This window comes from Pygocentrus nattereri, chromosome 7 (assembly GCF_015220715.1).
Source record: "Pygocentrus nattereri isolate fPygNat1 chromosome 7, fPygNat1.pri, whole genome shotgun sequence".
In the NCBI taxonomy this organism is placed as follows: Eukaryota; Metazoa; Chordata; class Actinopteri; order Characiformes; family Serrasalmidae; genus Pygocentrus; species Pygocentrus nattereri.
The window spans coordinates 26,812,539-26,825,461 of record NC_051217.1 but is presented as its reverse complement, the minus strand read 5'-3'; the positions used below and the strand labels follow the sequence as shown (position 1 = coordinate 26,825,461).

Genomic DNA, 12,923 nt, shown 5'->3' with positions numbered 1-12,923 from the left:
ATGAGTGATGATAATTGATGAGTGATGAATGATGATGATGGATGATGAGTGATGAATGATGATGATTGATGATGATTGATGATGAGTGGTGTGTTTGTGTTTTCAGGTAAAGTGTCCATTAGAAAGGATGACCTGTGTAAGTACAGTGGGAAGGAACACTGGTTTGCGCTGCAGCCTGTAGATCCAAACTCAGAGGTTCAGGTGAGCATAAAACAGTTTTTCTTTATTTTACTGTTCTCCACATTTTATAGTAACTGTCATATATTATCACATCTAGGATTATTCCATTCACAAATAGTGACCATCTATTAAATATGACCCTGCTCACCCAAAGCTGAATGGCTCAATCACATTAACAAGTTTACACTTTTAGCAAGGCACATTTTAATATCATGATTAGGATAATAAATCTCTAAAATTCACTATATTCTACACAGACACTGTTTGGTTTACAATTACGTCACATTTAAAATGTAAAATTTTACACACGTGTGATTTACATGCGGGACAGGCATGATTCAGGTGTTGGCCAGGTGTGGGGCAGATGTGAGCCTCATTAGCTCAGTTGTGAGGCTGGTATGGCTCAGGTAAGGTAGGTGTGGCTCAGGTGTAGTTCAGATGTTGCCTAGGTGTGGCTCAGGCATAGTTCAAGTCTTGAACACTGGTATGGTTCAGGTTGTTGCACAGATGTGACTCAGGTGTTGTTCTGATGTGGCTCTAGTGTGAGTCACATAAAATGACAAAAACAGCAGAAAAATAAAGCATGTTTTTTTTCTTATTGTAAAAAAAAGTGAACACAAAAATAACTTTTATATATGACACAGATGCGGTTTGGACTGAAAGTTCAGTATCTGCTCTTTCCATATTTTCTCCAGTTGTTTAAGAAAAAATTAATACAAGTTCATACATTTTATAATCAGTGACAGTTGTGACGGCTAGTGAGGGTGAACTCATCAGCACCGATGAATGGTTTCACATGACACGGCTCTCAGCCTGCAGGGCGGACTCGGCCTCACTTCCTCTGTGTGGTTAGTCACCACTCCTGCTGTTGGCCAATCAGATCACATTACCGTAATTTACAGTCATTCTGTGGTCCAATCACATCACTGTTTGATTAGTCACCCCTCTTCCGTGGCCCAATCACATCACAGCAGCCTGAGCTCTGCTCCACATCCTGTTTTTGTGTATAGTGTACGCACCGCTCTGTTTTGTACACACGAGTCACCTTTCAGCAGAATCAAGGACTGAGAGGATGTGTCACTGTCACAGCCAATCACAGGGATTATAACAGGTCACAAAGATTCAGAAAGGTCATAAAGAATCAGATTCAAAAGGGTCATAAAGATTCTTAAAGATACAGAAAGATTCATTATGATTCATAAAGCTTCAGAAGAAAATCAAAAAGGGTCCGAATGAATCCAAAAGATTAAAAAAATGGTTAAAAAGAATCATAAACATTAAAAAAAAACTCATAAAGAATAAGAAAGATTCAGAAGGAATCCAGGTAATTTAGTCTATATCTCTGTTTATAACCACACACATCACTGATTTACCAGAGAGATTTAAATATATTACAATATGATACATTTCAGTATCACACTATGCAGCCGTATAATCACTAAACTGATTGTCTGTATCACGCTTCTCAGAGTTCGTAGTTTTAACATGATTTTTTCGGAAATGAATCATAAAAGCTCAAGTGTCTCCACTTTCATTATATTTATTCAATTCACTTTGGTTAATTTGATTCAGAATAATTTTTCAGAATACACAAATATGGTTTACACTGCAGGGCAGTACAGACAATTAAAACAAACGTATCAAACTTTGAAAGGTATTATTTGTTTTTTAAATTAATTTAATTTTATTTACAGTTTTGTTTTGTTATGGTTGTAAATGGCCTGAGACTTTTATTTTGGCCAAAAAATGAGTACATACTTTACTGAATATCAGTATAATGTATCGTAATTGATTCTATAGTGTTTGTGTTTCTGTTTTTAGGGTAAAGTTCATTTGGAGATGAAGCTGAACGAGCTCATCACAGATAACGGTCCGGTTTCTCCACGGTTGCAGGTCAGGTGAGGGACCGTGTTGCAGTAGAGCCCACCAGAACGGACCAATCATTCATCACAGACCCCCCGCCCCCTAAAAGCAAGAGGAAAAGAAAAACTTGAAATTGAAATTAATGAGAAAACAATGAGAAAAAAAGAGCTAAACCCAAATCAGATCTATCTCTCCTCTACGGTGTCCATTTCTTGTTTTCTGATTATTTTTTATTTTGTTTTGAGTCCTGCCTTTCCGCCTTTGCTGATCCCTTCTGCATCAGGCTGCCATTCGCCATGTCGAATCCCAGCTCTGAGTGATCTCACCCCAGATATACACATTACATTCAAGCTCATCCACACACATTACTAATACAGCTAATATTGATTCATTAATATAAACCTTTAATCAGCCGTGAAATCGATATTTTAGGTCAGATCACATTGTCTCTGTTATTAATAGCGAGTGTCTCTTTATCTCAGACATCTGTGTCTGTATTTGTTTGTGTAGGATAATCGAGTGTCAGGGGTTACCTTTGATAAGTGGTCAGAACTGTGACTCTTTCGCCACAGTGACGCTCATCGGACCTGCCAGGTAACTCACACTCACTACAGTTCACTCACACTGCAGTTTACTCAATTGCTACACTTCACTACAGTTTACTCACATTCACTTCAGTTCACACACACTCACTACAATTCTCTCTCACTCACTTCACTCATGCTAGTTTACTCTCACTTGCTACACTTCACTACAGTTCACTCATACTCACTTCAGTTCTCTCTCACTCACTTCACTCACACTAGTTTACTCTCACTCGCTACACTTCACTACAGTTCACTCACTCACTACAGTTCACTCACACTACAGTTTACTCACTCGCTACACTTCCCTACAGTTCACTCACACTCACTACAGTTCACTCACACTACAGTTTACTCACTCGCTTCACTTCACTACAGTTCACTCACACTCACTACAGTTCACTTCACTCACACTCACTGCAGTTCACTCATACTACAGTTCACTCACACTCACTATAGTTCAGTCACGCACACTACAGTTCACTCACATTCACTACAGTTCACTGTCACTCCACTCACACTAGTTTACTCTCACTCGCTACACTTCACTACAGTTCACTCACACTCACTACACTTCACTAATACTCACTAGTTGGAATTCTATGAAGCTGCTTTGTGACATCAGTTGTAAAAAGTGGTATACAAATAAATTTGATTTGACTAGTCCAGTCTTAGTCATTACCTCATACTCACTCTCACACAGTACAGTTCATTCACACTCAGTACAGTTCACTCATACTACAGTTCACTCACACTCACTACAGTTTACTCACTCATACTACAGTTCACTCACTCACTACAGTTTACTCATACTACAGTTCACTCACTACAGTTTACTCATACTATAGTTCACTCACACTCACCTCACACTCACTACAGTTCAGTCTTACTACAGTTTACTCACACTCACTACAGTTCACTCTCACTCACTACACTCACTACAGTTTACTCATACTACAGTTCACTCACTCACTACAGTTTACTCATACTACAGTTCACTCACTCGCTACAGTTTACTCATACTACAGTTCACTCACACTCACCTCACATTCACCTCACCTCACAGTCACTACCATTCAGACTTACTACAGTTTACTCTCACTCACTCCTCACTACAGTTTACTCATACTACAGTTCAGTCTTACTCACTAGTGTACTCATACTACAGTTCACTCACTCACTACAGTTTACCCATACTACAGTTCACTCACCCACACTTCACCCACACTTCACTCACACTTCACTCACACATCACACTTCACTCATACCTCATACTTCACCTCACACTCACCAAACACCTCACACTCACACCTCACACTCACACCTCACACTTCACCCACACTCACCACACTTCACCTCACATACACCTCACACTTCACTCACACCTCGCACTTCACCCACCATCACCTCACACTCAACACACTTCACTCACCTCACTCACACACCTCATTCACACCTCACACTCACACCTCACTTCACCCACACTTCACTCACACTCACCTCACTTCACTCACACTCACCTCACTTCACTCACTATCACCTCACACACACCCCACACTTCCCTCACACACACCCCACACTTCACTCACACTCACCTCACTTCACTCACTCACACACCTCACACTCAGCTCACACTCACCTCACTACACTCACCTCACTTCACTTGCACTCACCTCATACACACCTCACACTCACACCTCACACTTCACCCACACTTCACCCACACTCACAGTTCGTTCACTCACTCACTACAGTTTACTCATAACACAGTTTAGTCTTACTCACTACAGTTTATTCATACTACAGTTCACTCACACTCACCTCACACTCACTACAGTTCAGTCTTACTACAGTTTACTCACTCACTACAGTTCACTCTCAGTCACTACTCACTACAGTTTTCTCATACTACTCACACTTCACCTCACATACACTTCACACTTCACTCACACCTCACACTTCACCTCACACTCAGCACACTTCACTCACACTTACCTCACACACACACCTCACTTCACCCACACTTCACTCACACTCAAGACACTTCACTCACCTCACACTCACCTCACTTCACTCACACTGACCTCACTTCACTCACAATCACCTCACAAACACCACACACACACAGCCCACACTTCACTCACTTTCACCTCACTTCACTCACTCACACACCTCACACTCACCTCACTTCACTCACAATCACCTCACACACACACCCCACACTTCACTCCCACTCACCTCACTTCACTTACACTCACCTCACAATCACACCTCACTCACACCTCTCACTCACACCTCACACTTCACCCACACTCACACACACCTCACACTCACCTCCCACTCACCTCACTTCACTACAGTTCAGTCTTACTACAGTTTACTCACTCACTACAGTTCACTCTCACTCACTACACTCAGTACACATCTCTCACTCACTAGTTTACTCATACTACAGTTCACTCACCCACACCTCACACTTCACTCACACTCACCACACTTCACCTCACACTTCACCCACACCTCACACTTCACCCACACTCACCTCACTCACACCTCACACCTCACTCACACCTCACACTTCACTCACACTCACCTCACTCATACCTCACACTTCACCCACACTTTACCTCACACTCACCTCACTCACACCTCACCACACTTCACCTCACACCCACCTCACTCACAATCACCTCATTCACACCTCACTCACACCTCACCTCACATCCACCTCACTTCACTCACACCTCACACTTCAACTCACACTACAGTTTACTCACACTCACTACACTTCACTCACACTCACCTCACTTCACTCACTATCACCTCACACACACCCCACACTTCCCTCACACACACCCCACACTTCACTCACACTCACCTCACTTCACTCACTCACACACCTCACACTCAGCTCACACTCACCTCACACTCACCTCACTACACTCACCTCACTTCACTTGCACTCACCTCACACACACCTCACACTCACACCTCACACTCACACCTCACACTTCACCCACACTTCACCCACATTCACAGTTCACTCACTCACTACAGTTTACTCATACCACAGTTTAGTCTTACTCACTACAGTTTACTCATACTACAGTTCACTCACACTCACCTCACACTCACCTCACACTCACTACAGTTCAGTCTTACTACAGTTTACTCACTCACTACAGTTCACTCTCACTCACTACACTCAGTACACATCTCTCACTCACTAGTTTACTCATACTACAGTTCACTCACCCACACCTCACACTTCACTCACACTCACCACACTTCACCTCACACTTCACCCACACCTCACACTTCACCCACACTCACCTCACTCACACCTCACACCTCACTCACACCTCACACTTCACTCACACTCACCTCACTCATACCTCACACTTCACCCACACTTTACCTCACACTCACCTCACTCACACCTCACCACACTTCACCTCACACCCACCTCACTCACAATCACCTCATTCACACCTCACTCACACCTCACCTCACATCCACCTCACTTCACTCACACCTCACACTTCAACTCACACTACAGTTTACTCACACTCACTACACTTCACTCACACTCACCTCACTTCACTCACTATCACCTCACACACACCCCACACTTCCCTCACACACACCCCACACTTCACTCACACTCACCTCACTTCACTCACTCACACACCTCACACTCAGCTCACACTCACCTCACACTCACCTCACTACACTCACCTCACTTCACTTGCACTCACCTCACACACACCTCACACTCACACCTCACACTCACACCTCACACTTCACCCACACTTCACCCACATTCACAGTTCACTCACTCACTACAGTTTACTCATACCACAGTTTAGTCTTACTCACTACAGTTTACTCATACTACAGTTCACTCACACTCACCTCACACTCACCTCACACTCACTACAGTTCAGTCTTACTACAGTTTACTCACACTCACTACAGTTCACTCTCATTCACTACTCATTACAGTTTTCTCATACTACAGTTCCCTCACTCACTACAGTTTACTCATACTACAGTTCATTCACCCACATTTCACCCACACTCACTCACACTTCACCTCACATACACCTCACACTTCACTCACACCTCACACTTCACCCACACTTCGCCTCACACTCAGCACACTTCACTCACACTTACCTCACACACACACACACACCTCACTTCACCCACACTTCACTGACACTCCTCACACTTCACTCACCTCACTTCACTCACACTCACCTCACTTCACTCACAATCGTCTCACAAATACCACACACACACAGCCCACACTTCACTCACTCTCACCTCACTTCACTCTCAGTCACTACAATTTACTCATACTACAGTTCAGACTTATTACAGTTTACTCACACTCACTACAGTTCACTCTCATTCACTACTCACTACAGTTTTCTCATACTACAGTTCCCTCACTCACTACAGTTTACTCATACTACAGTTCATTCACCCACATTTCACCCACACTCACTCACACTTCACCTCACATACACCTCACACTTCACTCACACCTCACACTTCACCCACACTTCGCCTCACACTCAGCACACTTCACTCACACTTACCTCACACACACACCTCACTTCACCCACACTTCACTGACACTCACCACACTTCACTCACACTCACCTCACTTCACTCACACTCACCTCACTTCACTCACAATCGTCTCACAAATACCACACACACACAGCCCACACTTCACTCACTCTCACCTCACTTCACTCTCAGTCACTACAATTTACTCATACTACAGTTCAGACTTATTACAGTTAACTCACACTCACTACAGTTCACTCTCATTCACTACTCACTACAGTTTTCTCATACTACAGTTACCTCACTCACTACAGTTTACTCATACTACAGTTCATTCACCCACATTTCACCCACACTCACTCACACTTCACCTCACATACACCTCACACTTCACTCACACCTCACACTTCACCTCACACTCACCACACTTCACTCACACTCATCTCACTCACACCTCACACTTCACCCACACTTCGCCTCACACTCAGCACACTTCATTCACACTTACCTCACACACACACCTCACTTCACCCACACTTCACTGACACTCACCACACTTCACTCACACTCACCTCACTTCACTCACACTGACCTCACTTCACTCACAATCGCCTCACAAATACCACACACACACAGCCCACACTTCACTCACCATACTTCACCACACTTCATCTACACACCACCTCACACTTCACTCACACCTCACACTTCAACTCACACTCCCCTCACTCACACTTCATCTCACTTACACTCACCACACTTCACATCACACTTCACCTCACACTTCACCTCATACTCACCACACTTCACCTCACACTCACCTCACCACACTTGACCCACACTTCACCTCACACTCACCAGACTTCACCCACACTTCACCTCACACTCACCACAGTTCAGTCTTACTCACTACAGTTTAATCACACTCAACTACAGTTCACTCTCACTCATTACACTTCACTCACACTCACCTCACACTCACCACACTTCACTCACTCTCACCTCACACTCACCACACTTCACTCACACACCACCTCACACACACTACATACTACAGTTTACTCATACTACTGTTTACTCACACTTCACCCACACTCACCTCACACTTCACTCACACTGACCACACTTCACTCTCACTGTAACAGGGAGCGACAAGGTGGACGCATATGTGGAGATAAGCAAGATTTATTATGGGCAAATTCAGGCTCATAGTCGTAACAGTCCAGGGTCATAGAGCCAACACAGATTGAATGGGGGGGCAGACATGACAGACAAACAATAAACAATAAGCAGGTTCAAACAACACAGCAGATAACACCAATAAAGCAAACAAATCAAATAAAGACCAGCACTAGACTAATGAAAACACAGGGCTTAAATACAAGAGGGCTAATGAGGGTTCACAAGACACAGGTGGAAACACAGGTGAGAATAATCAGGGGAGGAATCACCAAAACAAGGGGCCGGACTGGGAAACCAAAACAAATGCTTTCAGTCTTACTCACTACAGTTTACTCATACTACAGTTCTCACTCAATACACTTCATTCACTACACTTCACTCTCACTCACTACACTTCACTCATTCTCACCACAGTTCACTCACTACAGTTCACTCTCACTCACTACATTACACTCATACTCACCACAGTTCAGTCAGACTTACTACAGTTCACTCACACTCGCTACAGTTCACTCACACTCGCTACAGTTCACTCACACTCGCTACAGTTCACTCACACTCAATACAGTTCACTCACATTATAGTTTACTCACTCGCTACACTTCACTACAGTTCACTCGTGCTCACTACAGTTCACTCACACTCTGTACAGGACTAAGGCTTCACCCAAAACCTATGTGATGTTGTATGTCAATAATAATAAACCACCAACAGAAGTCCATTTTTAGTGTAGTATGTTTAGTATAGTAGCAGGATTTGGATGCAGCTGGAGTCTCGCCTTCCTAAGTTACTGTTGCAATGGCTGTCAAACTCAGTTTAGCTGTCAAAATAGCTGGCAAACTCATCTGTATCACCTGTATCATCTGAATCACTGAGAAGGAGAATAGTACTACTAGTGAGAACATAGAGGAGTCATAATAGTGAGAATAGTGACAATAGAAAGAATAATTATTCTGTCTGTACTCACGATTGTCTCTATTCTCTCTGTTCTAAACCAACTGCACATACGGAAGCACATTTCATAGTTTTATTCCATAACTTATTACTGTACACTGGAATAGTGCAGTACTAGTGTGTGTGTGTGTGTGTGTGTGTGTGTGTGTGTATATATATATATATATATATACACATATAATTTGTGTATATATATATATATATATATATATACATATAATGTGTATATATATAATATACATATACACAGATATGTATACACACACACACACACACACACACACACACACACACACATTAGTACTGCACTATTCCAGTGTACAGTAATAAGTTATGGAATAAAACTATGAAATGTGCTGCTGTTCACATTCCGTATGTGCAGTTAGTTTGAAGTAGATAATAAATGAGATGCAGATTCTCAGGGATAGAACACTCATACAGAATCTCCCAGATTGTACAGGATATGTATATATGTAAGTACGGGTTTGCTAGATTGAAGGTGCAGAGGATCAGAGTGAGTCTGTTGGTGTGGATGAGGTGGTGATTGTCCATGGAGATGATGACTCAGAGGTGCAGTGACAGGCCGAGACAGTGAGAGAGAGCGAGAGAGAGAGATGGTGAGAGGGAGTGGTAAAGTTAAAGAGACCCTAATAACTACCGAGGCATCTGTGTGAACAGTAATCTGGGGAAGTTGCTGTGTAGCATTTTAAACTCTAGATTCCTGAACCTCCTTATGGAGCAAAGTGTCTTGAGTAGAAGTCAAATTGGATTTTTACCAAATTACCGCACCACCGATCGTATTTACACCCTACACACCCTAATTGATAAATACATCATCCAAAATAAAACCAAAATCTTTGCATGCTTTATTGATTTCAAAAAGGCTTTTGATTCTATTTGGCACCAAGGATTAGTCCACAAACTTATAGAAAGTGATGTAGGGGGTAAAACATATGATCTAATTAAATAAATGTATACAGGCAATAAATGCGGCATAAAAATGGGCTATAAATAAACAAAACAAATTCCATCTCACAGGAGCACAGGGTGAGACAGGGCTGCTGTATTTAATTCTATAATACAACTCTATTTAATATCTACATTAATGAATTGGCGAAGATATTGGAGGAGTCCACAGACTCTGAATGCAGAGTTTTGCAAAAACATTTTAAAAGTACACAGAAACCACCACCAACAATGCATGCAGAGCAGAATTAGGTCAATACCCACTAATTATAAAAATACAAAAAAGCAATCAAATTTTGGATGCACCTAAAAAATAGCAACCCCCACTCATATCATTATAAAGCTCTGCAGTACCAGGAGTTGAGCAAAGACAACAGTCCCCTCACTCAGCTGGTCCTGAACTACACAATAACCTACACTAACGCACACTCATACACACTAACGCACACTAACACACCACTAACACAGGCTCAGGATCAGAAAAACAAAACCGAACTGATCAGAACCAACCAATTACAGAACATCTGAGAGAAAAATAGAGACTATTGGGAAACTCAAACTAAATCACAAAGTAAAATGAAATGTTATCTGGCCCTAAAAAGACAGTACACTGTGGCAGAGTACCTGAGTAAAGTGACTGATCTGAGACTGAGGACCACCCTGACGAGGTACAGACTCAGTCAGCATAGTCTGGCCGTCGAGACCGGCAGGCACAGGAGATCCTGGCTGCCTCAGGAAAAAAGAACATGCCAGCAGTGCGAACTGGATAAAACAGAGACAGAGCTGCACTTCCTGACCAAGTGCCCAAAATTCACTGAGGTCCGCAAAGAGTTCTTTTCAAAACTCAACAACAAACATCCCACATTTAACAGCATGTCTAATACAGAGAAACTGCCGTATCTGTTAGGGGAGCACAGAGAGAGCCGCACTATCGCAGCTCAATACACCCTGACCTGCCACCGGAAGAGGGACAGTGGGTGACCACGTCTCATACACACACACAAACACACGCACACACACACACACACTCACACATACAAATATACAGACACACACAAACACACACAGGATACACACATATGTATTCATAGTTTTTATTTTGATTATATAGTGTCTTTTTAAATTGACAGCTCTACAATTTAGTAATATTGCAATGTTTAACATTTTAAAATCAGTTTTTTTTTCTTCTGAAATTCCTAGAATCTAATGTGTTAGCCTCTTAAATCATTGATGTTCTGTTTAAAAATCTTTGGCAAGCTTTAGCATTACAAATGTAGCATATTTGTCATGCTAATAAAACACCCTTAAATTGAAATTGAATTGGTATGGTGAGAGAGAGAGAGAGAGAGGGGTATGGTGAGAAAGAGAGAGAGAGAGAGAGAGGTATGGTGAGAGAGAAAGAAAGAGAAGTATGGTGTGAGAGAGAGAGAGAGAGAGAGAGAGGGGTATGGTGAGAGAGAGAGGGAGAGGTATGGTGAGAGAGAGAGAAAGAGAAAGAGGGGTATGGTGAGAGAGAAAGAAAGAAGTATGGTGAGAACGAGAGAGAGAGAGAGGTATGGTGAGAGAGAGAGAGGTGGTGAGAGAGAGGTATGGTGAGAGAAAGCGAGAGAAAGGGGTATGTGAGAGGGGTATGGTGAGAGAGAGAGGGGTGTGGTGAGAGAGAGAGAGCATGGTATGGTGAGAGCAGGTCAGACTAACTCAGCTCTGCTGTGTATGGAAAGTGTGGAGGAAGTTTGTATGTAAAGCTGTTGACGGGTATGTAAACTTATGTAGAGGAAGAGAGTAAACAGATCTTCTGTATTTATCCCACCATTCATCCCTCTCTCTATATCTCTTTCTCTCCCTCACTCCCTCCCCTTTTCCCTCTCTCTCTCTCTCTCTCTCTCTCTCTCTCTCTCCCTCTGTCTCTCTCTTTCCCTCCGTCTCTCTCTCTCCCTCCGTCTCTCTCTCCCTCTCTCCCCCTCTGTCTCTTTTTCTCCCTCCCTCCCTCTCTCTCTCTCTCCCTCCCTCTCTTCCTCTGTCTGTCTCTCTCTCCCTCCCTCTCTCCCTCCGTCTCTCTTTCTCTTTCTCTCTCACTTCTGCTGTCTCCCTCCCTTTTCCTCTCTCTCTGGCTCTTTCCCTGTTTCCCCTGTCTCTCTCTCCCCCTCTCTCTCCCCCTCTGTCTGTCTCTCTTTCTCTCTCTCCCTCCATTTCTCTCTCTCTCTCTCTCCCTCCATCTCTCTCTCTCTCCCTCCGTCTCTCTCTCCCTCTCTCCCCCTCTGTCTCTTTTTCTCCCTCCCTCCCTCTTTCTCTCTCTCCCTCCCTTTCTTCCTCTGTCTGTCTCTCTCTCCCTCCCTCTCTCCCTCCATCTCTCTCTTTCTCTCACTTTTGCTCTCTCCCTCCCTTTTCCTCTCTCTCTGACTCTTTCCCTGTTTCCCCTGTCTCTCTCTCCCCCTCTCTCTCTCCCTCTGTCTGTCTCTCTTTCTCTCTCTCTCCCTCCCCCCCTCCTCTCTGCAGGTCTGATCAGAGGAAGACTAAAGTGAAGAAGAAAACTAGTGATCCTCACTTTGAAGAGACGTTCTACTTTGAGGTAATGCTGTGTGTAATTATTGGCACCCTCCAATTTCCACACGT

The 12,923-nt window shown here is 43.3% G+C and overlaps 1 protein-coding gene across 4 annotated transcripts in view; it reads left to right on the top strand.

Moving 5' to 3' along the window:
* The window catches only part of rasa2 (RAS p21 protein activator 2), a 127,761-nt gene that overhangs the window by 50,556 nt on the left and 64,282 nt on the right, over window positions 1–12,923 (top strand). For 3 of the 4 annotated variants that reach the window (XM_017686192.2, XM_017686191.2, XM_017686194.2), the window contains 4 exons: window positions 107–201; window positions 2,002–2,078; window positions 2,554–2,637; window positions 12,807–12,879. In XM_017686192.2, coding sequence (XP_017541681.1) covers window positions 107–201; window positions 2,002–2,078; window positions 2,554–2,637; window positions 12,807–12,879 — 329 coding nt within the window. The remainder of the gene's footprint in view (window positions 1–106; window positions 202–2,001; window positions 2,079–2,553; window positions 2,638–12,806; window positions 12,880–12,923) is intronic. The other variant, XM_017686193.2, reaches the window with a different exon arrangement.